This window comes from Lichenostomus cassidix, chromosome 2 (assembly GCF_008360975.1).
Source record: "Lichenostomus cassidix isolate B80296 chromosome 2, HeHo_3.0, whole genome shotgun sequence".
Taxonomy (NCBI): domain Eukaryota; kingdom Metazoa; phylum Chordata; class Aves; order Passeriformes; family Meliphagidae; genus Lichenostomus; species Lichenostomus cassidix.
Window position 1 is genome coordinate 19,911,261 of NC_139482.1, and position 16,803 is coordinate 19,928,063.

Below are 16,803 nucleotides of genomic sequence, written 5' to 3' on the forward strand. Positions count from 1 at the left end.
CAGAAGGCAGCAGCACCTGGGTCCTGTTTGAAGAATGTCCTGTCCAATAAAACAATTCAGGGCACAGTATTTCCGCAGTATTTTCAGTCATTATTATATCCCCTTTTTGCACCAGCGGTGGGGATAAGCCCTCACACATGTGGATATTGACAGCACTACAGGGCTGAGGAGCCTCATACACTCTCCCCATCTCTCTGACAAAATAGTCCTATACCTCCTCCCTGAGCAAAGCGCAGCAGTCCCATTACCAGGAGAGCTTCATCTCCTGTCTTCATACAGGCTTAAGTTGTCTATGGGTGACCTGGACTCCAACTTTTTTTGGTATTTCCACAGGTGAACATTTCTTATGGAAGTAAAAGTAAAAAAAATAAAACCAACCCAAAACCTGAACAAATAAAAACCTCAAAACACACCTGGGGAAGAATGTCCTGTAAAAGATAAAAAATACCCAGAAGAAAGGCATTATAATCCCAAACCAGACAGAATTTGGAATTAGTTATTTGCCTTTCCTGGTGCCTTGGGTAATAGTGAGAAATCACCCATAGTTGTGGCTGAATTATTTTGACGCCTCATTTCAGTGGGAATTAGGTATAATATTAACTTTGAAAATATGAAACCTAGCTGTTAATTTAATCCTGAATGTGAAGTTGCAAGACTGATTAAATGGCAGTAATATAAAATTAATAATCAAATGGGAATAATTACTCTGATAGGTTAAAAATTATTTTGTGATAGGTTAGGTGATAGGTTAGGTTGTTGACTTTTTAGAGACTTATTTTGTCAGGAGCAATATCTTTTCTACAATTTTCCATTCCCACCACTTCCTATACGAAACTTCTACATATTTCAAAATACTTCAGGCATTTCAAGCACTGTCAGAGTCCTCAGATAAAACAGACTGATTTTTCTCTGACTAGAAGCTAACTATGCTATCTGGATTTAAACCCAAGTTAGGTTACCTCCACTAGCAACTCCAGAAATTAGGTATCTGCAGCATTCAGTTCAGTAGAGAACCTTAGTGTCTGTTTCTGAAGGTATGGCAGTAACTGTGCCATTTATTTCCCCCAGCACAGTGTGTAGCTGCTCAGGCAGCCCCTCTGTGGCAGCCTGCCAAGCAACCCAGACAGCAACGAGACAACAGCTTTGTCCCCTCTGTGTTTCATTCTGACATTGTCACCTTATCTAAGCTTTCTGTAGAATAATGGGTTTGAAATCATGAACAACTCAAAATATCTGTATTTTCTGAGAACAGCTTCCTTCTGCAGTATCAAAACATGACATTTGCTTTTTCTTCCTAAAATAAAAATACTCATTTCAGCTCTGTTCTGCATGCAGGATTTTAATGGACTATTCTTCTTAGAAGTCCTAGCAGCTCTTCCTGCCTATTATCTATGACCAGAAGTGAGCTGATCCATCAGTTTTCACAGGAAACCAAATCAGCAAATGTCACACAGACAGAGAAGCAGGATATAGTAAACCACGCTCCACATGTACATCCCGTGCTTCTTTTATACTCTTAAAGCTGAGACCCAAGTGGAAAAAAGCAAACATAGGTATAGGGGGGAAAGAAAGCTGAAGAGCTTCATAAATCTTAAAACCTGATTCTCGCTACAACTAATCAGTGCAAATGTAAGCAACCAAAGGTGAACATTAAGTGCTCAAGATATTGCGTGCCATTGGAGTCAGAACATGCTCCAAAAAGGCTTGCCTTATTCATCCTTAAATTTTGTTTGTTTTGAAAATTCTCCTGGGTGAGGTATTTAACTACTGCACCCAAAGCAGAAAACTTCTGTAAATCTCTTGACATTACCGAACATGCCATAACTCTGATTCCACTCACAGCCCTGGTTTACTTTACATCTTCTGTAACATAAGAGAGGTTACTTTTGACACAGACTTAAGATACTGCTTGGTTTACAGAAATTGAAGGTTTCTGTGGATGAATCCTCCCTACACAAAGCATGTGTATCCTCCTAGAAACAAAGCTTTATTATTAAAGATTCATTTATTCGAACAAAGTATTCTTCCTTGTCTCTCCGAATTGCATCATTGACCTGAAGCTCTCACTTGTTTTTTCTCTTTCAATCTCTCCACCTTTCTCAATTCCTTAAAGACAAAGATCATTGCTTACCAACTTTCTCAAATGAAGTACAGTCTCTTTAGGCTTGTGCTGCACCTACTGATCTGATGCAGAACTGATTATTATTCTTAACAAAATTAACCCCTCGTTGTTCCACAACAGAACAAATCCCCCCCAACCAGAACAACCAAAACCTCACCTCCACCTCATCTGAAATGCGAAAATTTGAGTTAAATACGTCTAACAGACCTTGCTTATTTTATCTCTAAGTCCTTCCAGAAAGAGAAGTCTTTTTCAGATTGTTCTTCCATAAAAATTATAAATTGACTTTGCAATATAATGAACTAAATACTCCCAACTTTAATATTTTGCATTCATACCAAAAACAATTAACAGTTTTTACAAATAGTGTTATTTACTAAAACAATTCTTGTACAACAGTGCAGTATATCTAAATATATACATATGCCAACATCAAAGGGAGCATCAAAACAAACAAAGCCAAACAAAAATGCACTTTGCTACTGTTTACACTTTATTAAAACCAAAGCAGACTGCAGCAGATTTTTCTTTTTCATGACAAAGACAAAAATTATTTGGATTCCAGAAGAACATGCAGGATAGAACAAAAATTCCTACCACCTTTTTGCCAAGGTAGCAGCATGAAAAGAGAACTTTAGATCTGTAATTTACATAGTAGCAAATGGAATGTTTTTAAACACAACCATCCCAATTTAAGAAACCAGGCTTCAAAAATGTACATAGTGTTTTTTACATATTGAAGCAAAAAGTTCAAATGTCAAGGCCTTCTCCATGTTTTCATATAGTGTGGACAGTGTATGTATTTAGGTCAATATTCTTCATTGCAGCTGAAAATGAGAAAGGAGTAGCTGTAGTGTGGAGCTGATCAGCTTTACTAAGATCAAGTAACAGAGTAAAAAATTATTCTGCCTGCTGTTGGTAATGTAGGTTTTTTGTAACTTTTATTCTACCCTTTTTCTTTAAAAATATCCAGGTTTTACTGGAAAAATTATGCTCCCCTATTCTTCAAAACAGATACATACATGTTCTCCAAAGGAAGGTGCAGTTGTGTAACTCAAAGTGCCAGTGTAGCTGCTCTAACTAGAGATGTCTTTTTTCTGTCTATGAACCCCAGCAGAGAAAGAATAAGGTAAGACCTTTGTATATAAAGACTGCACAGGTATCTTTGAAATATGAGTGAAAAATAAAGTAGGTGACATTAGAGACAATACTAAAAAATTAGAGAATGAGGTATTAAGCAGTTCTCCAGTGAAAATCTGATGTTCCTGCCATCTAGACGAAATCAGAGAACTATAGTAGCAGCCTAGAGTCAATCAGCAAAGTATGTACATAGTATTAAAAGCAAATCTCCTTTGTTACATCTAACAATTTCCAATCTGGCAGAATTTTCTGAAGCTCAAATTCATTTCAGTTCCCCCCAGCCTCAAAATTCATGAACAGTAACTGTACCAAGAGAGCAGTATGCTACTCCCCACCTGTTGAGAAGCATGCAGGAATTCTTATATTTCGCTCCTTTTTACTCCTGTCTCCATGTGCTTTGGCCATTGACATTACAGACACATCTACACAGCACCAGTTACTAAACAGAGGTGGGCAAATATGTTGTGACTGTTCCTGCAGCTGCACACTCTGGAACACACTGCCATGACATCAGGACAGAAAATTTTAACATACTGCCCCAGTATTTTTCCTGGGATATTTTACAGTCAATCTTGACAGCTTTGTTATGCCCACATAAACTGAGATGATACACATGGCCAAAAAAATTTTACTTATAGAAGGGAAATGCATAGAAGGCACTTTCCAGAGTTTGCTCCAGTTCATGCTAACCAAGCCACTGAAATACCCCTTCTGAAATTAATTAGCATTTTTGTATTCCTTAATGAAAGGGTTAATGAAAAAAGGTTTATACAAAGTATCTCAAACAGATTTTAGTCTTAATTTGACAATTTACATGTAAGGAAACAAGACATTCAAAAATTAGGTCTTCTATTGGAACATGAATAACATTTCCAAGGATTCTTAACTTTCAAATAGTTTACATTTTGACATTTTATTTAATTGCTAAAAAGCTTTTCCACACAGTAGCTGTACATGTACTTTCCCCTGTTCACTGACATTTCAATGTTCAATCCCATAGTAAGGTAGAACATAACTGAACTTGGTCAAAACAACGCATAAACATGAAATCTAGGAATAAATCATGGCAGAGAAGCACCAGCAATGGCATCTCCAGGTTCATGATTCCAAACCAGCAGAGATAAGGTGAACTGAAGTATAATTTCTAACTTGCAGATACGAGAGGATGACTGAAGGAATTCATGCAATGACAGCATCTAACAAAGCAGGAGAAGGCATCACTTCAGAGGATCAAACACATAGGGTACAACCAAGCAGGAAGACATTTTCTGGTAAGAGAAACCAACATGAAGTAATGCAGCTCCAGATTCAACTTAATCTGAAAATTGCATGTGAAAAGGACAACGTAGGTTGCAACAGAAATATTAAGACTCAGAACCAAAAAATACAGCGACTTACTCCACCAGTTATAGACAATGAACTCTGATTCAATGTCAACTACAATTCCCAGTCTGGTACAGGGGATATCTTAGAGCAGTGACTTTAATAAAGGTATGAAGGAAAATATAAATTGTCCATCTTTTTTCACAACTTTCATTATATGGAATTTAGAGGGGCATTGAATTTTAGCAAGTGGTTTTTTTGGTCATGATGAACATAAATGAACAGTTATTTTAATTTTTATAAAAACAGATGAATGGCCAAAATAAGCAAGTTGGAGAGCAGAAAAATTACAATACACATAACGTTTCAGTGTTCAAATGAGAAACCAGGAACTAGCATTTGTGTATATCCAGGAAAGACTTTAAAAAATTTAAAAACAATGACAACTTATTAACAAAATGTAATTTTTCTGAGTCATTTCTGTACAGAAGTTCCACAGGCCCTTATTAGGGAACATGTGATACAACATGTGAAAACCTAAGAATACAATAGTCAATATCATAAAGACTATCTTGATACTTCAAGCTTCTCCTTGAAACAGGGACTAAGAACTACGGAATAAAAAATTATTTTCACTTTTGTGTATAAATTATACATTTCTATACACATTGTATATCTGATTTTGGAATAAGGTACCAAATGCATACAGAGAACACTACCTAAATTTGACTACAAGTCCTTTCTAAAGACATCACTTCTTCAATCCATAAAAAGTTATCTATGACACAGTATGCTGGATTTTTTTTTTTTTTAGCATTTCCTTTCAAATTTCACAGGCTTTTGTGATGACACCAAGAACTGAAATAATTAATGACAGTTTGCGAGGATGCTCAAAAATTTTAGAGAAAACAAATAAGAAAAATACTAGCATTAGATCAACCAGCTGGCTAGAACATCCCCAACTGGAATAGATCAGCCATGGGCATGTTTTGTAACCACCCCAGTCAGAAGTTATGCAAAGTAGTCATCTGAAAGTATCTGGAAAAAAACTGATGTCAATTAAACTCGTGAAACAAAGGCATGTAGGTAACTGAACAGATGCAGGAGTATATGGGATAACAGAGCTCATTTTATAGTATAATGTACAATTGCAACATTTAATTCCAGAAGCATCACACTAAAATATAGTACACAAAACAAACAGCTTCTGACATACACACAAGACTGCAAACAGATCTGATGTTGAAGCCATCTAGTATTGCTTAGTGGAATTAAGAGTCACTGGAAAAGATGAAGCCAGAATGCATTACTAGATGAAATTCAAATGCAAAGTAACAACAGTCTTTGTACAAGAAACTCTGCTCAAGCACACCTGAAATGCTGCCTTCCATTACCATGTTTCTTTTCCAGCACCTCATCCACAGAAGGAAAATAACATGATTTATGAAACCATCTGGCTAAGTTACTGAGTGACACAAGGGTTTAAAACAGGCTAATGCATGCTGCTGCAGAAGAGAACTTAAAGTAACCTAAAAGTGGGCTAAAATGAGATGCCTCATAAACTATTCAAACTATAGAAGGGCTAACAAACTCAAATGGTACAACTGGAAATTGAAACAGACATTTAAGGCAGAAGTGTTTGTGTTAGAACAGTAAACAGAAAAAATTGCTAAGCAAGGCCACAAGAGATAAAACGAAGCCCTGAAGGTTTGTTCAGCAAAGTGATTTAGATGTCCATAATTCTCCATGTTCTAATTAAGAAGACTTGAATAAAATAGTGTAATTCATGTTGTGTGTTCCAGTTTAAAACTCCATTGTTTCTTTTTCAGCTCAATTCCTCTGTCTTTCTTTGGTGTAATCTCTACCAACACTCACAGAATACAGTTCTGGTTCTCATTTTAAAAAGCAACTCAGAAAAACAAATTACATGCTTCTCATGATAAAATGCAAGATACTGATCTGTTTCATGGTCCCATGATATGTTTAGCAGCCTCTGAATAGTAGTTTTAAGTTATTAATTATGTCCAAAGCAGAATCATAATTTGCTGTTATCCCCCCCGAATCATTTACTAGTTAACAAGTTTACTTTGGTAGATAAGCTATCTAATAGTCATGATACACTTGTGTTCAATTCAAGAAGTAGTGAAACTTAGATTAAGTTTGTAAATTCATATATAGACCTTAGCTTGTAATTGTAACCATGATATGCAGAATTACTGGTTTTTCCTGCATTGGAAAAAGACATTGCATTTGTCTCAAAACTAGACAAAACTATGAAATATGGTTGTCAGTTCATAGTTAAAATAAAATAGTAAAGCAAATTATTTTTAACCATTGTGTTAAATATATTCACATGACCACCACAGCTATACGAAATGGGCACTACTGCAATCACACACTATATGTACATAACATATATGCCACAACAGTTTGCAATGGTTGAGTTTTCACAAACTAGCCAATTTAACCATACATAAATAATCTTGTACCAATTTTTAGGCATTTTAAAAGGAAGTAAATTTCCTAAATATATCAGTTCCTCCGCAAAATTAAAAACAAAAAATCCTAAAAAGTCAGTGCAAATTGAACTTGTTCACCAAGAGAGATTCTTATTAAGCTGAGGATAAACAAAGTTTAAGAGATTAAATGAAGAAACTCATAGAATCGCCAACTGCCTTAGCAGAGGTTAACGATTAGGAATCAGAAGTCCTGGATCCTATAGCAGAGCCTTCTGTGAATAACTATGCTGTGGTTGTTGAGGTGGTGGAGGCTGTGGTTGCTGTGGAGGTGCTTGCTGAGTGCCTGCTGTCTGTGGCAGAGCTGTAGGTGCTAAGTTATAGTTTGGCACCTGGGACATATTAGTTCCAGCATTCTGATAAGCAGCAACATCAACAGTACCAGGGGGTGGACTATACACTGAAGCCTGGTTAGAATAAGTACTTCCAGCAACAGAACCAACCATTGCACTGAAAAAAAAAAAGAGAAAAAATATTTAAAGTTGAATTAACAAACAACTTACCAACCCAACAGCAAAACTTCATTGCTTCTTCAGTTGTTCTATTTTTACACACAAAATCTAACTCTGGACAAATTGCATATTTGAACTGTAGCGAATGAGTATTCCCATTAAAACTCAAACACACTCTTCAGATTCAAATATACAATAGACACCTCCCATTTAAAATTAGACCATGAATCTATACTACTGTTTTATTTCAAGGTGCAATATGGAATGCCATCTAGCTTCCATTCTGTTCATGAAAAAAACCAAAGCCCAACAAACTGTTTTAAATAGCAAAACAAGTCAGGTGAATATGCAGAAACTCGCTTTATCCTTACCTCTTTACTATCCCAAACAAGTAATTCTGGGGACAAAGACTAACTAATGACTCAAGATGGATGTCTCTCCCAACTTTTTAGAACAAAATTACTTTCAGCAGAGAGTAAACAAAAACCAAAAAAAACCCAAACAAACAAAAAAAACATAAACCAACTAACAAAAACCCACAATTTTTTTTACAATACAGGTAACTTAACCAAAACTTAGCATCTTTGGCCATCTACCTAATGTAGAAAGCCTCCTGTAGCTTCATTATATGGGCAAGCCGTATAAGCCTTAGTAAATACCCATAGCCCACTCATTTCTTTCCCAAAAAGAGCAGAGTTCTCCCCGTTCTTCAGTGGTAAGAAATCTGACAAAGAGTATACACACTCAGTTTCAGAGTGTGTAGAATGTACACACTCAAAAATTATGCTGAGCCAGTCAGAGTCGTGGATAATATTATTCATTAAAAGTATATTAAGAGTTAATACTACTGCTACTAAATCATGTCTGTATAATTTTCTCTATTTTTTTATTTTAAAAGTATAGACCTGTATGAATTACATATTTTGTATATAGAAAATTAAAAACCAGATAAAATTATAAAAACAATAGAAAACTTGGAAGTTTGTCAGGAATTTTCACCAAATACATGACACCAATGAAAAACATGCTGGAAACTATTGCACTACAGTATCTTTCTATTGTGTTTATAATTATACTTCTGTAATTTAAAAAATTCACCTTTAAATATTATCTGTATTCCTTTCTGTTTAAATTGATTTAAACTTGAATAGAAAAGTATTTCAAATTACTTTGTGTAAGACGTCTGTGCAGGCTGACCAGGCAGTACTGAGCTGGCAGATGGAGTAACTGTGCCTTGGCTGAGCGAAGGGAGCTGTTCAGGAGGAAGATTGTAACCTTGAATGTGGCCCATCTGTGCACTCCCTGCCACCAAATATGCATTACCTTGAGTTTGCCCCGGATAAACCTAGGAATTTAAATAATGCAATATTAGAAATTAAATACAAGAAAATTTACTATTTAATATCTGACTTTAGAACTTAAAGACATCGTCTCAAATTTTTAGGGTTTGGTTTTGTTTTTTTAATATATCAGTGAAGAATATTTAGCATTCCAACTACTGAAGTTAAAAATGGTAACTCTTTCAAAGCAGCATTTTCATGTTAACTTATCTATGAGTAGACAGGGGAGAAATTGTACTCCTTTGGTTGTTTATTTTCTTTGACCCACCACGCAAAGCCCTGGCAATTTTATGTTCTAATTTTACGTGCATCTTAAAGCCCACAATGGGCTTTTTCCCTGATCAAAAGGAACCGAACAGAAAAAAAACTAAGAGCATTAGAACCCACAAAAGGAGAGGATCTAAAGCTTGTAGCTGAAAACAAGTATTTTTATTTTAATTTTTTTTTTACATACTGTGTTGAGAGAAAACACTGCTCAGTCACTGTGAACTTGCTAAGGGTCTATGGCTATTAAAGGTTACATCCATACCTGAGAGCCAGAAACACCAGATGATTGCATGTAATACTGCTGGTTCTGTAGTTTTGCGTACATGGAATACATTGGGTCTTCATTCATCAATTTGTTATACAAAGAAAGAGCCTCCATTGCTTTAACATTGAGCTCTGAAAGTTCTGAATGTTTCCTAAAAAATACATTTTACAGTTCATTCTACAATTTAGATAACTTTAGTATAGGACAGACAATACAGAGGCATTTCATGAGGAGTGTTAAGTAACATATTCTTACTGTAAAGCGATGCCTGACAAGTGCCAGAATGTCAAATGGTACAACAATATAAAATACTGTGTGACAAGGGGAAAAAAACAAAATCTTCAGACCTCTTCCCAGAGAAACTACTAATAAATAAACCTATTTTCTTTGCCAGTACTCACAGAAATGAAGATATTATCAAGTAACAACTCTGATATTTCTAAGAATAAATTTCAATTTGGGTCAAAGCACATGACTTTTTTTTTACCTGTCTATATCCTCCAATTTTTCATCTATGAGAGGTCCCATCTGGTGGCACATTGCTAGAATAGAAAGACATTAAAATATATCAGAGAAATAAACATTTCAATACTGCAAAGTCAGAGAACAATTAAAATAGAAAAATCAGATAGAAAGAGATGCTAGTGCAATTTTTTTTTAGTTCATTACTATAATCTGTATGTCAAAAAAAGTTTTAGTAACAGAGGTAGTGTCATGAACAATTTAAGAATGAGACCCAGCTGAAGTTTTCAGTAGTGGTACAATTTTAAAAGTATAATTTAAAATAAAAATAAAGTGAAACAAAACACATCCAGGAAGTATAAAACAAACTATTTTGCATTAAAAGGTTCAAGCAAATCTGAAAGGTGATCTTCAAGGAAGAAAATTTGCCACTGCAAAATGTGCTCATCTAATTTTATTACAAAAAGACTATCTATGAAAACAGTGAAGGGGTAAAATGGTTGCAATGATTCAATCATCTGCACATCAAAGACACTAATAGCACATTGCTCTCACTAGAATCCTATTTGGGGGAAGGGACTTTTTTAAACCACTGATATGGGCAAAAGCCAACACAAAAGCTCACCAGAAGCAGAATGGAAAAGCATTAAAATAAACAAAAATGCACACCATGATTCCTTTCAGCACAAGGACATGGGGCTCATCTAACTGCCAAGCAAACCATGGTTAATTAGCAGAAAGGCAGAGTTTGTCAATGTAAAATAAACAGACATGGAAGCCGAAAGTGTAATTCTGGACATTAGAAATGCATAACGTCTAGAAAATGTCTGAGCCATGATGTGTGAAAGGACATCACTATTGTGTTCCTTGAAGGCAACTCCAAGTGAAAGAGTTGTTGTGTGAGAGGTACCCATCTGCTTCTTTGAACTTGGGATCAATAATACGATGGCAGAATGGTGGGAAAAGATGTAAAACCTGTTGAAGTTCTGCCTACTTTTATGCATAGCATGAAGTGGGACAGAAGGCATGACAAGGATTGCTTAGGTATCTGTTAACATGATGACTGCTCTGCTGCCAACCACAAACCTGGGGCTCCTGAATATGTTAGGATGAGCTCCCCAATTCAAAGCCATTTGTGACTGGACACGTGGATGGCAGAAGAAAATGAAGTGGTTTTTCTGTCAAATGTTGATCAGCATCTGCCACCACTGGTAGGAACCAAGGACTCAAAACACATCTGTGGCAAAATTTTCAGAACCTAAGCCAAAAAGAGTAGCTCACCAAAGCCTACTTAAGTGCAGAGCAATTAATCTTGAACTGGCATTGTAGAACTAGATGTAGTCATATGTTTGGCAAGTGCTGTTGCAGGTAGCTGGGGAGCAATCATCTGACCACATTACTGCTTTCAGATTCTAGGAGCAGTCCCATGGCTTGATATAAAATTCAGCATTGCTTTAATGATCTCACAATGAATTTTGAAGCAACTCCTAAAGTAAGCCGTATCTGTAGGCTGGTTGACAAGCATACCTTTAATTTCTTTGCCTCTGTCCTGGACCAGATACAGGCAATCTGCTTCTTAGACAACAGCCTCTACAGCTATATTTGGGACTTGAAAGAATAAAATCGGTCATGGTTTTTTTTATCTCTCTTTAGTTTCAGTGGAACTAGAATATGTGCAGACATGTCATTGATGTGAGTTCCTAAAACAGGATTCATTTACAGGCATGATAAATCAGATGGGTATGGAAAGATGGGAGATATCTAAAAGTTTATAAACCTATGCATTTTTTAATTATTAACTTCTAGATAGATGTAGAAACTGCCATTTTCTTTAAAAAGTCTGGTACCATCTGAATTGTCAGTTTAAGCCTACATTCTGTCTCATAATTGGGAAGTTTCCTTTCTTCCTTTTTCAAATTCCATTCAAAAAAATCTGTCAACCTAGGTAAAGTGATCTATAATGCCTCTATGAACAGGGAGTCTGAACAATTTGACTCTAAAAGGGAAAGATAATTTGTAGTACTCTACAAGGTATTTGTTAATATGCAACTCCTACAGAAACACATGCAAGTGAAAAGCATGTGGGACACCCACAGGTCTATTCTAAACCTTAGTAGTATTTCTGCTTCCTCTCATGGAATCTTCCTTACACTCCTTTCGCCACTCATGCTGCGCTACTCTATGAAGGAAAAAAATAATAGATGAATATGACTGAATTAACTATTTATGTGTCTTGAAAAGGAAAATAATATAGGAAACAGTTTTCTTTAGAGAAAAGTATGCTTGTTTCAAGTAAACATTTTGCACTTTGGTCTCTCAGATGTGGGAAACAAGAAGTGAGAAGATAATTATGGCTCAGGCACTTTTCTCAGGCATGCCTCTTGCATGCACATAAAGCTGAAGTAGCTTCAGTTTAGTTTCAATTTGCATTGGTACAGAAAATTAGCAGAGAGGAAAACAACAGTGAAAAAACTCTTTTTTTTCCTTACCCTCAAGATGAAGCAATTCTGGGAGGTCTGGTTGGTCATCAGATGGATCAGCACTTTGTAACATCTGCAAGAGTTGGTCCATTTTATCCTAGAACACAAATAGTATAATTAGGGCAAATGTACCAGCAAGGGAATTAGCTATTTCAGGATAGTAAACTAAAGCAGCTGTTCACAACAGCCATTTTGATCTCCTGGCACTTGAGAATTATCTATACTAACTTTAAGAAGATACAAATTATACATGCTGCTTTACAGGAATATAGATGCTTGAACAAGGAAAACCCAAATGAGAAAAATTAGCAGTAACAAGTGAAATGTGCAGAATAATCCTTTATTCCTAAAAGTTCTTCTAACCAGTATTTTCTGAGCAGTTTCTATTTTTCCAGCCTAGTTATTACATATGCAATACCACCATCTAGTGGGATTAGTGGAAATGTTTTGTTAGAATATATCAAGAGAGTACTTCAAATCCACTGAGAAGCATTTTTAAGTGCATGAGGACTATTCGGTGCATGAGCCATGTCATTACCAACGTATATGGAAGTGCTGTTTTAAGATGATGTTTGGAGGCATTTCAGGGTTGACCATTTAAGTCATCCTTAAATAAGGAGTTTAAGTGCAAGCCTTTTATAATAGAAACATCAAAGGTTAGAAAATGAACAGGCATGAACTCTGTGAAAAATGTGTTCTGGATTAAACTATATTGGTTGATGAAACATTTCATATAAATTATTTTTAATCACTTTTTAGCTAAGCACTATCAAATAAATAGCCTTTATCAGACTGAGTTATATATATTGTATGAAAGTAGAAAATAAAACCATGTTTTGTCCTTAAACCATGGAAAGGGGGGAAGTCTAATTAATTACTTCCTTAAAAATTATACTGTGGCAAATTTAAAAACAAAAGAAGACACTAAAGCAAAAATCAACATGGACTCACATAAAACAAAGCTGGAAGGCACCTCAAAGCAGGCACTTAAGATAATCTACTTCAGCAGATTACAAACTAGTATCTCTTGGGAAGAAGAATTTTTGCAGTGGGACTTCAATAGGACTTTAAGAAGGTAGTAATACTCATTTCTCATTTCAAAAAAACAATGACAGAACACAAGCTGAAGTTAAAAAAAAAAAAAAAAAAAAAAAGAAAACAGGGGAAAAACTTCCTGGACTGAATGTTCCTGGAAACCCTACAGGATCACTGTGGTGAGATTGTAAAAATCTTACTAAATATTACTTACATAGCAACAGAATCTCAGACTTTTCAGAGATGGGAAGAGATCTTTCAGTCTGAGGGTAGAGAGTAGTGGTTATACTGGAAACAAATCTAAGACAGCAGTCAAGTTGGGTATCTCTGTGGTACTTTAAGCAAAATTTGAAAGTAGATGTGCCACTCATCAAAAAGCTTCTAGCTTGGAGGTAAACAGATGTACAATCCCAGAGTAGGGCCCTAAACAGAATGCAGTTCCAAATTCCGTTTCAGAAATTTCTAAGTGCTCTAAGACTCTCAAACAAATGAAAGAGCTGCAGGGTTTTTTTTCATTGCCTTAAAAAAACCTCTCTTCCCATTCTCTTTTTATAGTATTTTTGAAGTACAGGATAAAAAGGTTGAACATCACATATTTAAATGTCCCAGCAGTGCATTTAGTACCAATCAGTACTTTTACTATGCTTACTTCATCAATATAAACTGGTTCAGGCTCAGGTTCTATTGTCTCTACTTGAACTTCATCGCTGAACTGCACTGTTTTCTTCTCAGCTTTCACTGTAAGATAAACAGCCAAATGTAATTTTATAAAAATAAAAATAAACAATGACATAAATATTATATAGCTAGTATATTGCCTAGGTTCCTTGCATTTGAAACCTCTACTGTGAAAATTGTAAAAATTAGTTGACGTTGTTGACATTTGAAAGGCACAGTCCTCAACCATTTTCTTATCTGTTAATCAAATTAAGAAAAAATACAACAGTTCACACAAGGTCAACAGAAATATGTTTTAGGAAGTAAATGTCTTTATCATAGTCTCCCTGCACATAACATACATATTAAGAAATCATACATATTAAGATTCAGAAAGAGTGACTGGAAGCAATAGGGCTACCAAGTCAGGTTCAAGATAAAACTAATAAAATCATCTATGACAAGAGCCTTCTTTTCTCCAGAGCAAAGTACAGAATGGAAAGGTCTCAAGTTTCTCTATCCCTTCTTCACCAAATTCTATCTGCAAGGCATGTCATTCCTCTGTAGTGGAGGCTAGAACAAAAAAGCTCTATATTTAGCAAAAAGCCAGATACAGCTCTTGTCATACACTCTTATTAGGTAGTCTTAACATATCGTATGACTGCTACAGAATGTAATTCTGCTGACCTGCTCACACTTCTAGCACCCTCAAACTGAGGTAACAGGAGAGTACTCTTGCAAACCCACGAGATTTACAGAAATCAGTTCTAAAATCTTAAAGTCTTGTCTAATATTTAATATTTTTAAAAAATATTTAAAGTAGGTTAGATGGATATAAATAGACACAAGTAAAAAAGCAGTATATAGAAAATCTCTCTATACATCTACTATGCACACATACATACCTACAACATGTAGGTTTCTTGAACTACTTGAAAACTGTTTATCTGACTCCAAGTCCTATCTGCCATGGGGCCTTAATTTTCATCTTGATTAGATATGCACCATTGCAACAGGGCAAAAAGGCGATTTGGAAAAAAAGGTGCTGTTGTTCACATTTATCGAAGTGTCAATGAAGTGATTCCATGAGTCTCCAGCTGCTGACAAAGCCAGCGGTAGACAGCAGCATTTGTCAGCAGAAGACAGCTTGGGCAACCTTGGTCTGACTGTTGCTTGTAAGAGCATAGCAAGGGCTCCTCATTTTTACTTCAGTTATCACATTAACTTGCAACAGAGCTCCACCATAAGGGAAAGGAAATCACCCCTGGGCCATGGCAGGGTTTAACATATATACATAAATGTAATGTTACTTACTCATTTCAGGCTCTGCAGAAAGATCAGCTGTTACAAAATTAGAAGGAAACAATCCTATACCCTGATGAGTTTCACCTTTCCACCAATTTGGATCACTAAAGATAAAAAATAAATAAAGCCCCCATACATTAAAAACCCCATATTCACATGGAATTTTCCTAGAAATTGCACAGTAAAGGCCCTTATATTATTAGCACATAAATATAATTTGTATATATGCAGAAATTTTTACACAAGAATTTTTATGCAAATACATTTATTTGTAAAAAATCTAGGAGATAACAAAATAAAGTACTTAATACAAAAATATGTTTCCATCCAATTGTATTCTAAGGTATGCTTCTACATAGAAGATATGATCATTTTATAATTCATTTTTACAGTTTAATATGCCATTCTAGTAGTAGACATTCTATATAACTTACCTGTCATCAAGGATAGTTATAAGTTCTCCAGCTTTAAAAGTTAGCTCATTATCTTCAGCAGCCTCAAAATCGTAGATTGCTCGAACCTTTCGGCCCTCATGTTTGTGGTTTGTTAAAAGGCTTGAGGTGCTTGGGTACAAACTGGAAAGTGTTGTTTGCTGTTGCCTTTGTTCTTTTAGTGACAGCTCAATAGCTACAAAAGAAGAGTTACTCGGATGAAAATTCCCTATAAAAATGGGTTGATTGAGATGAAAATTTAATTCTTTGAAAACTTTTAGTATAATTCTATTCCTGTCGCATTTTAATCACTCTCTGTCTTTCTCTTAGAATTTACCATTCTCTAGAATAGTAAATAACAAAGTGATGTTTTATGACTAGAGAGCAGAATTCTGCCTATGGATTTACTGAGGTTTGGACAGGATGAATAAACAACATTTAAGCACAACTGGAATAATTCTGCAAAGTCTTCAATTTTTTATCATTATATTATTGCTACAACCTTGAACTGATGTAAAATATTTACATTCTTACTTTACATTTTACACGGTGTTAAACTTTTCCAGATTGCTTGAAATATTAAAAAGATACAGCTGTTCCAGTGCCCTCTGTTTCTCTGTTAGGCAGGATCCTTTAGCCTGGATTCAGGGAATCAGATTGACACAGATTGGCTGAGGTTGGAAGGCACCTCTGGAAGTCACCTTGTCCAATCCCCTGTTCAAGCAGGGTCATCACAGCTGACTGCCAAGGACAACTTTTTAGTATCTCCAAGAATAACAACACCATGGCATCCCTGGGAAACCTAGGTCACTGTTTGATCACCTTCACAGTAAAGTCCCTCCTTAATCCATAATTAACAAAATTATTTTTGCTTAAACAAACAAAATTTTGCCCCTTCCTTTTTTTCCTCTCTATCATTTCTTGAATAATTTCACATTTCTGGGTAATTTTCAATTACACTTGACTCAGCAGTGAAGTTTCACTCACATTAAACTCAGTTCAAATTTG

General features: G+C 35.5%; 1 protein-coding gene across 1 annotated transcript in view; it reads right to left on the reverse strand.

Moving 5' to 3' along the window:
* Positions 1–2,592: 2,592 nt before the first annotated feature.
* STAM (signal transducing adaptor molecule) overlaps positions 2,593–16,803 on the reverse strand; it is a 33,686-nt gene continuing 19,475 nt past the window's right edge. Inside the window, exons 7-14 of the mRNA XM_085050594.1 lie at positions 15,799–15,991; positions 15,374–15,468; positions 14,052–14,140; positions 12,377–12,464; positions 9,913–9,967; positions 9,423–9,576; positions 8,723–8,898; positions 2,593–7,551 (exon numbers count right to left, since the gene is read on the reverse strand). Coding sequence (XP_084906720.1) covers positions 7,302–7,551; positions 8,723–8,898; positions 9,423–9,576; positions 9,913–9,967; positions 12,377–12,464; positions 14,052–14,140; positions 15,374–15,468; positions 15,799–15,991 — 1,100 coding nt within the window. The 3' untranslated portion in view covers positions 2,593–7,301. The remainder of the gene's footprint in view (positions 7,552–8,722; positions 8,899–9,422; positions 9,577–9,912; positions 9,968–12,376; positions 12,465–14,051; positions 14,141–15,373; positions 15,469–15,798; positions 15,992–16,803) is intronic.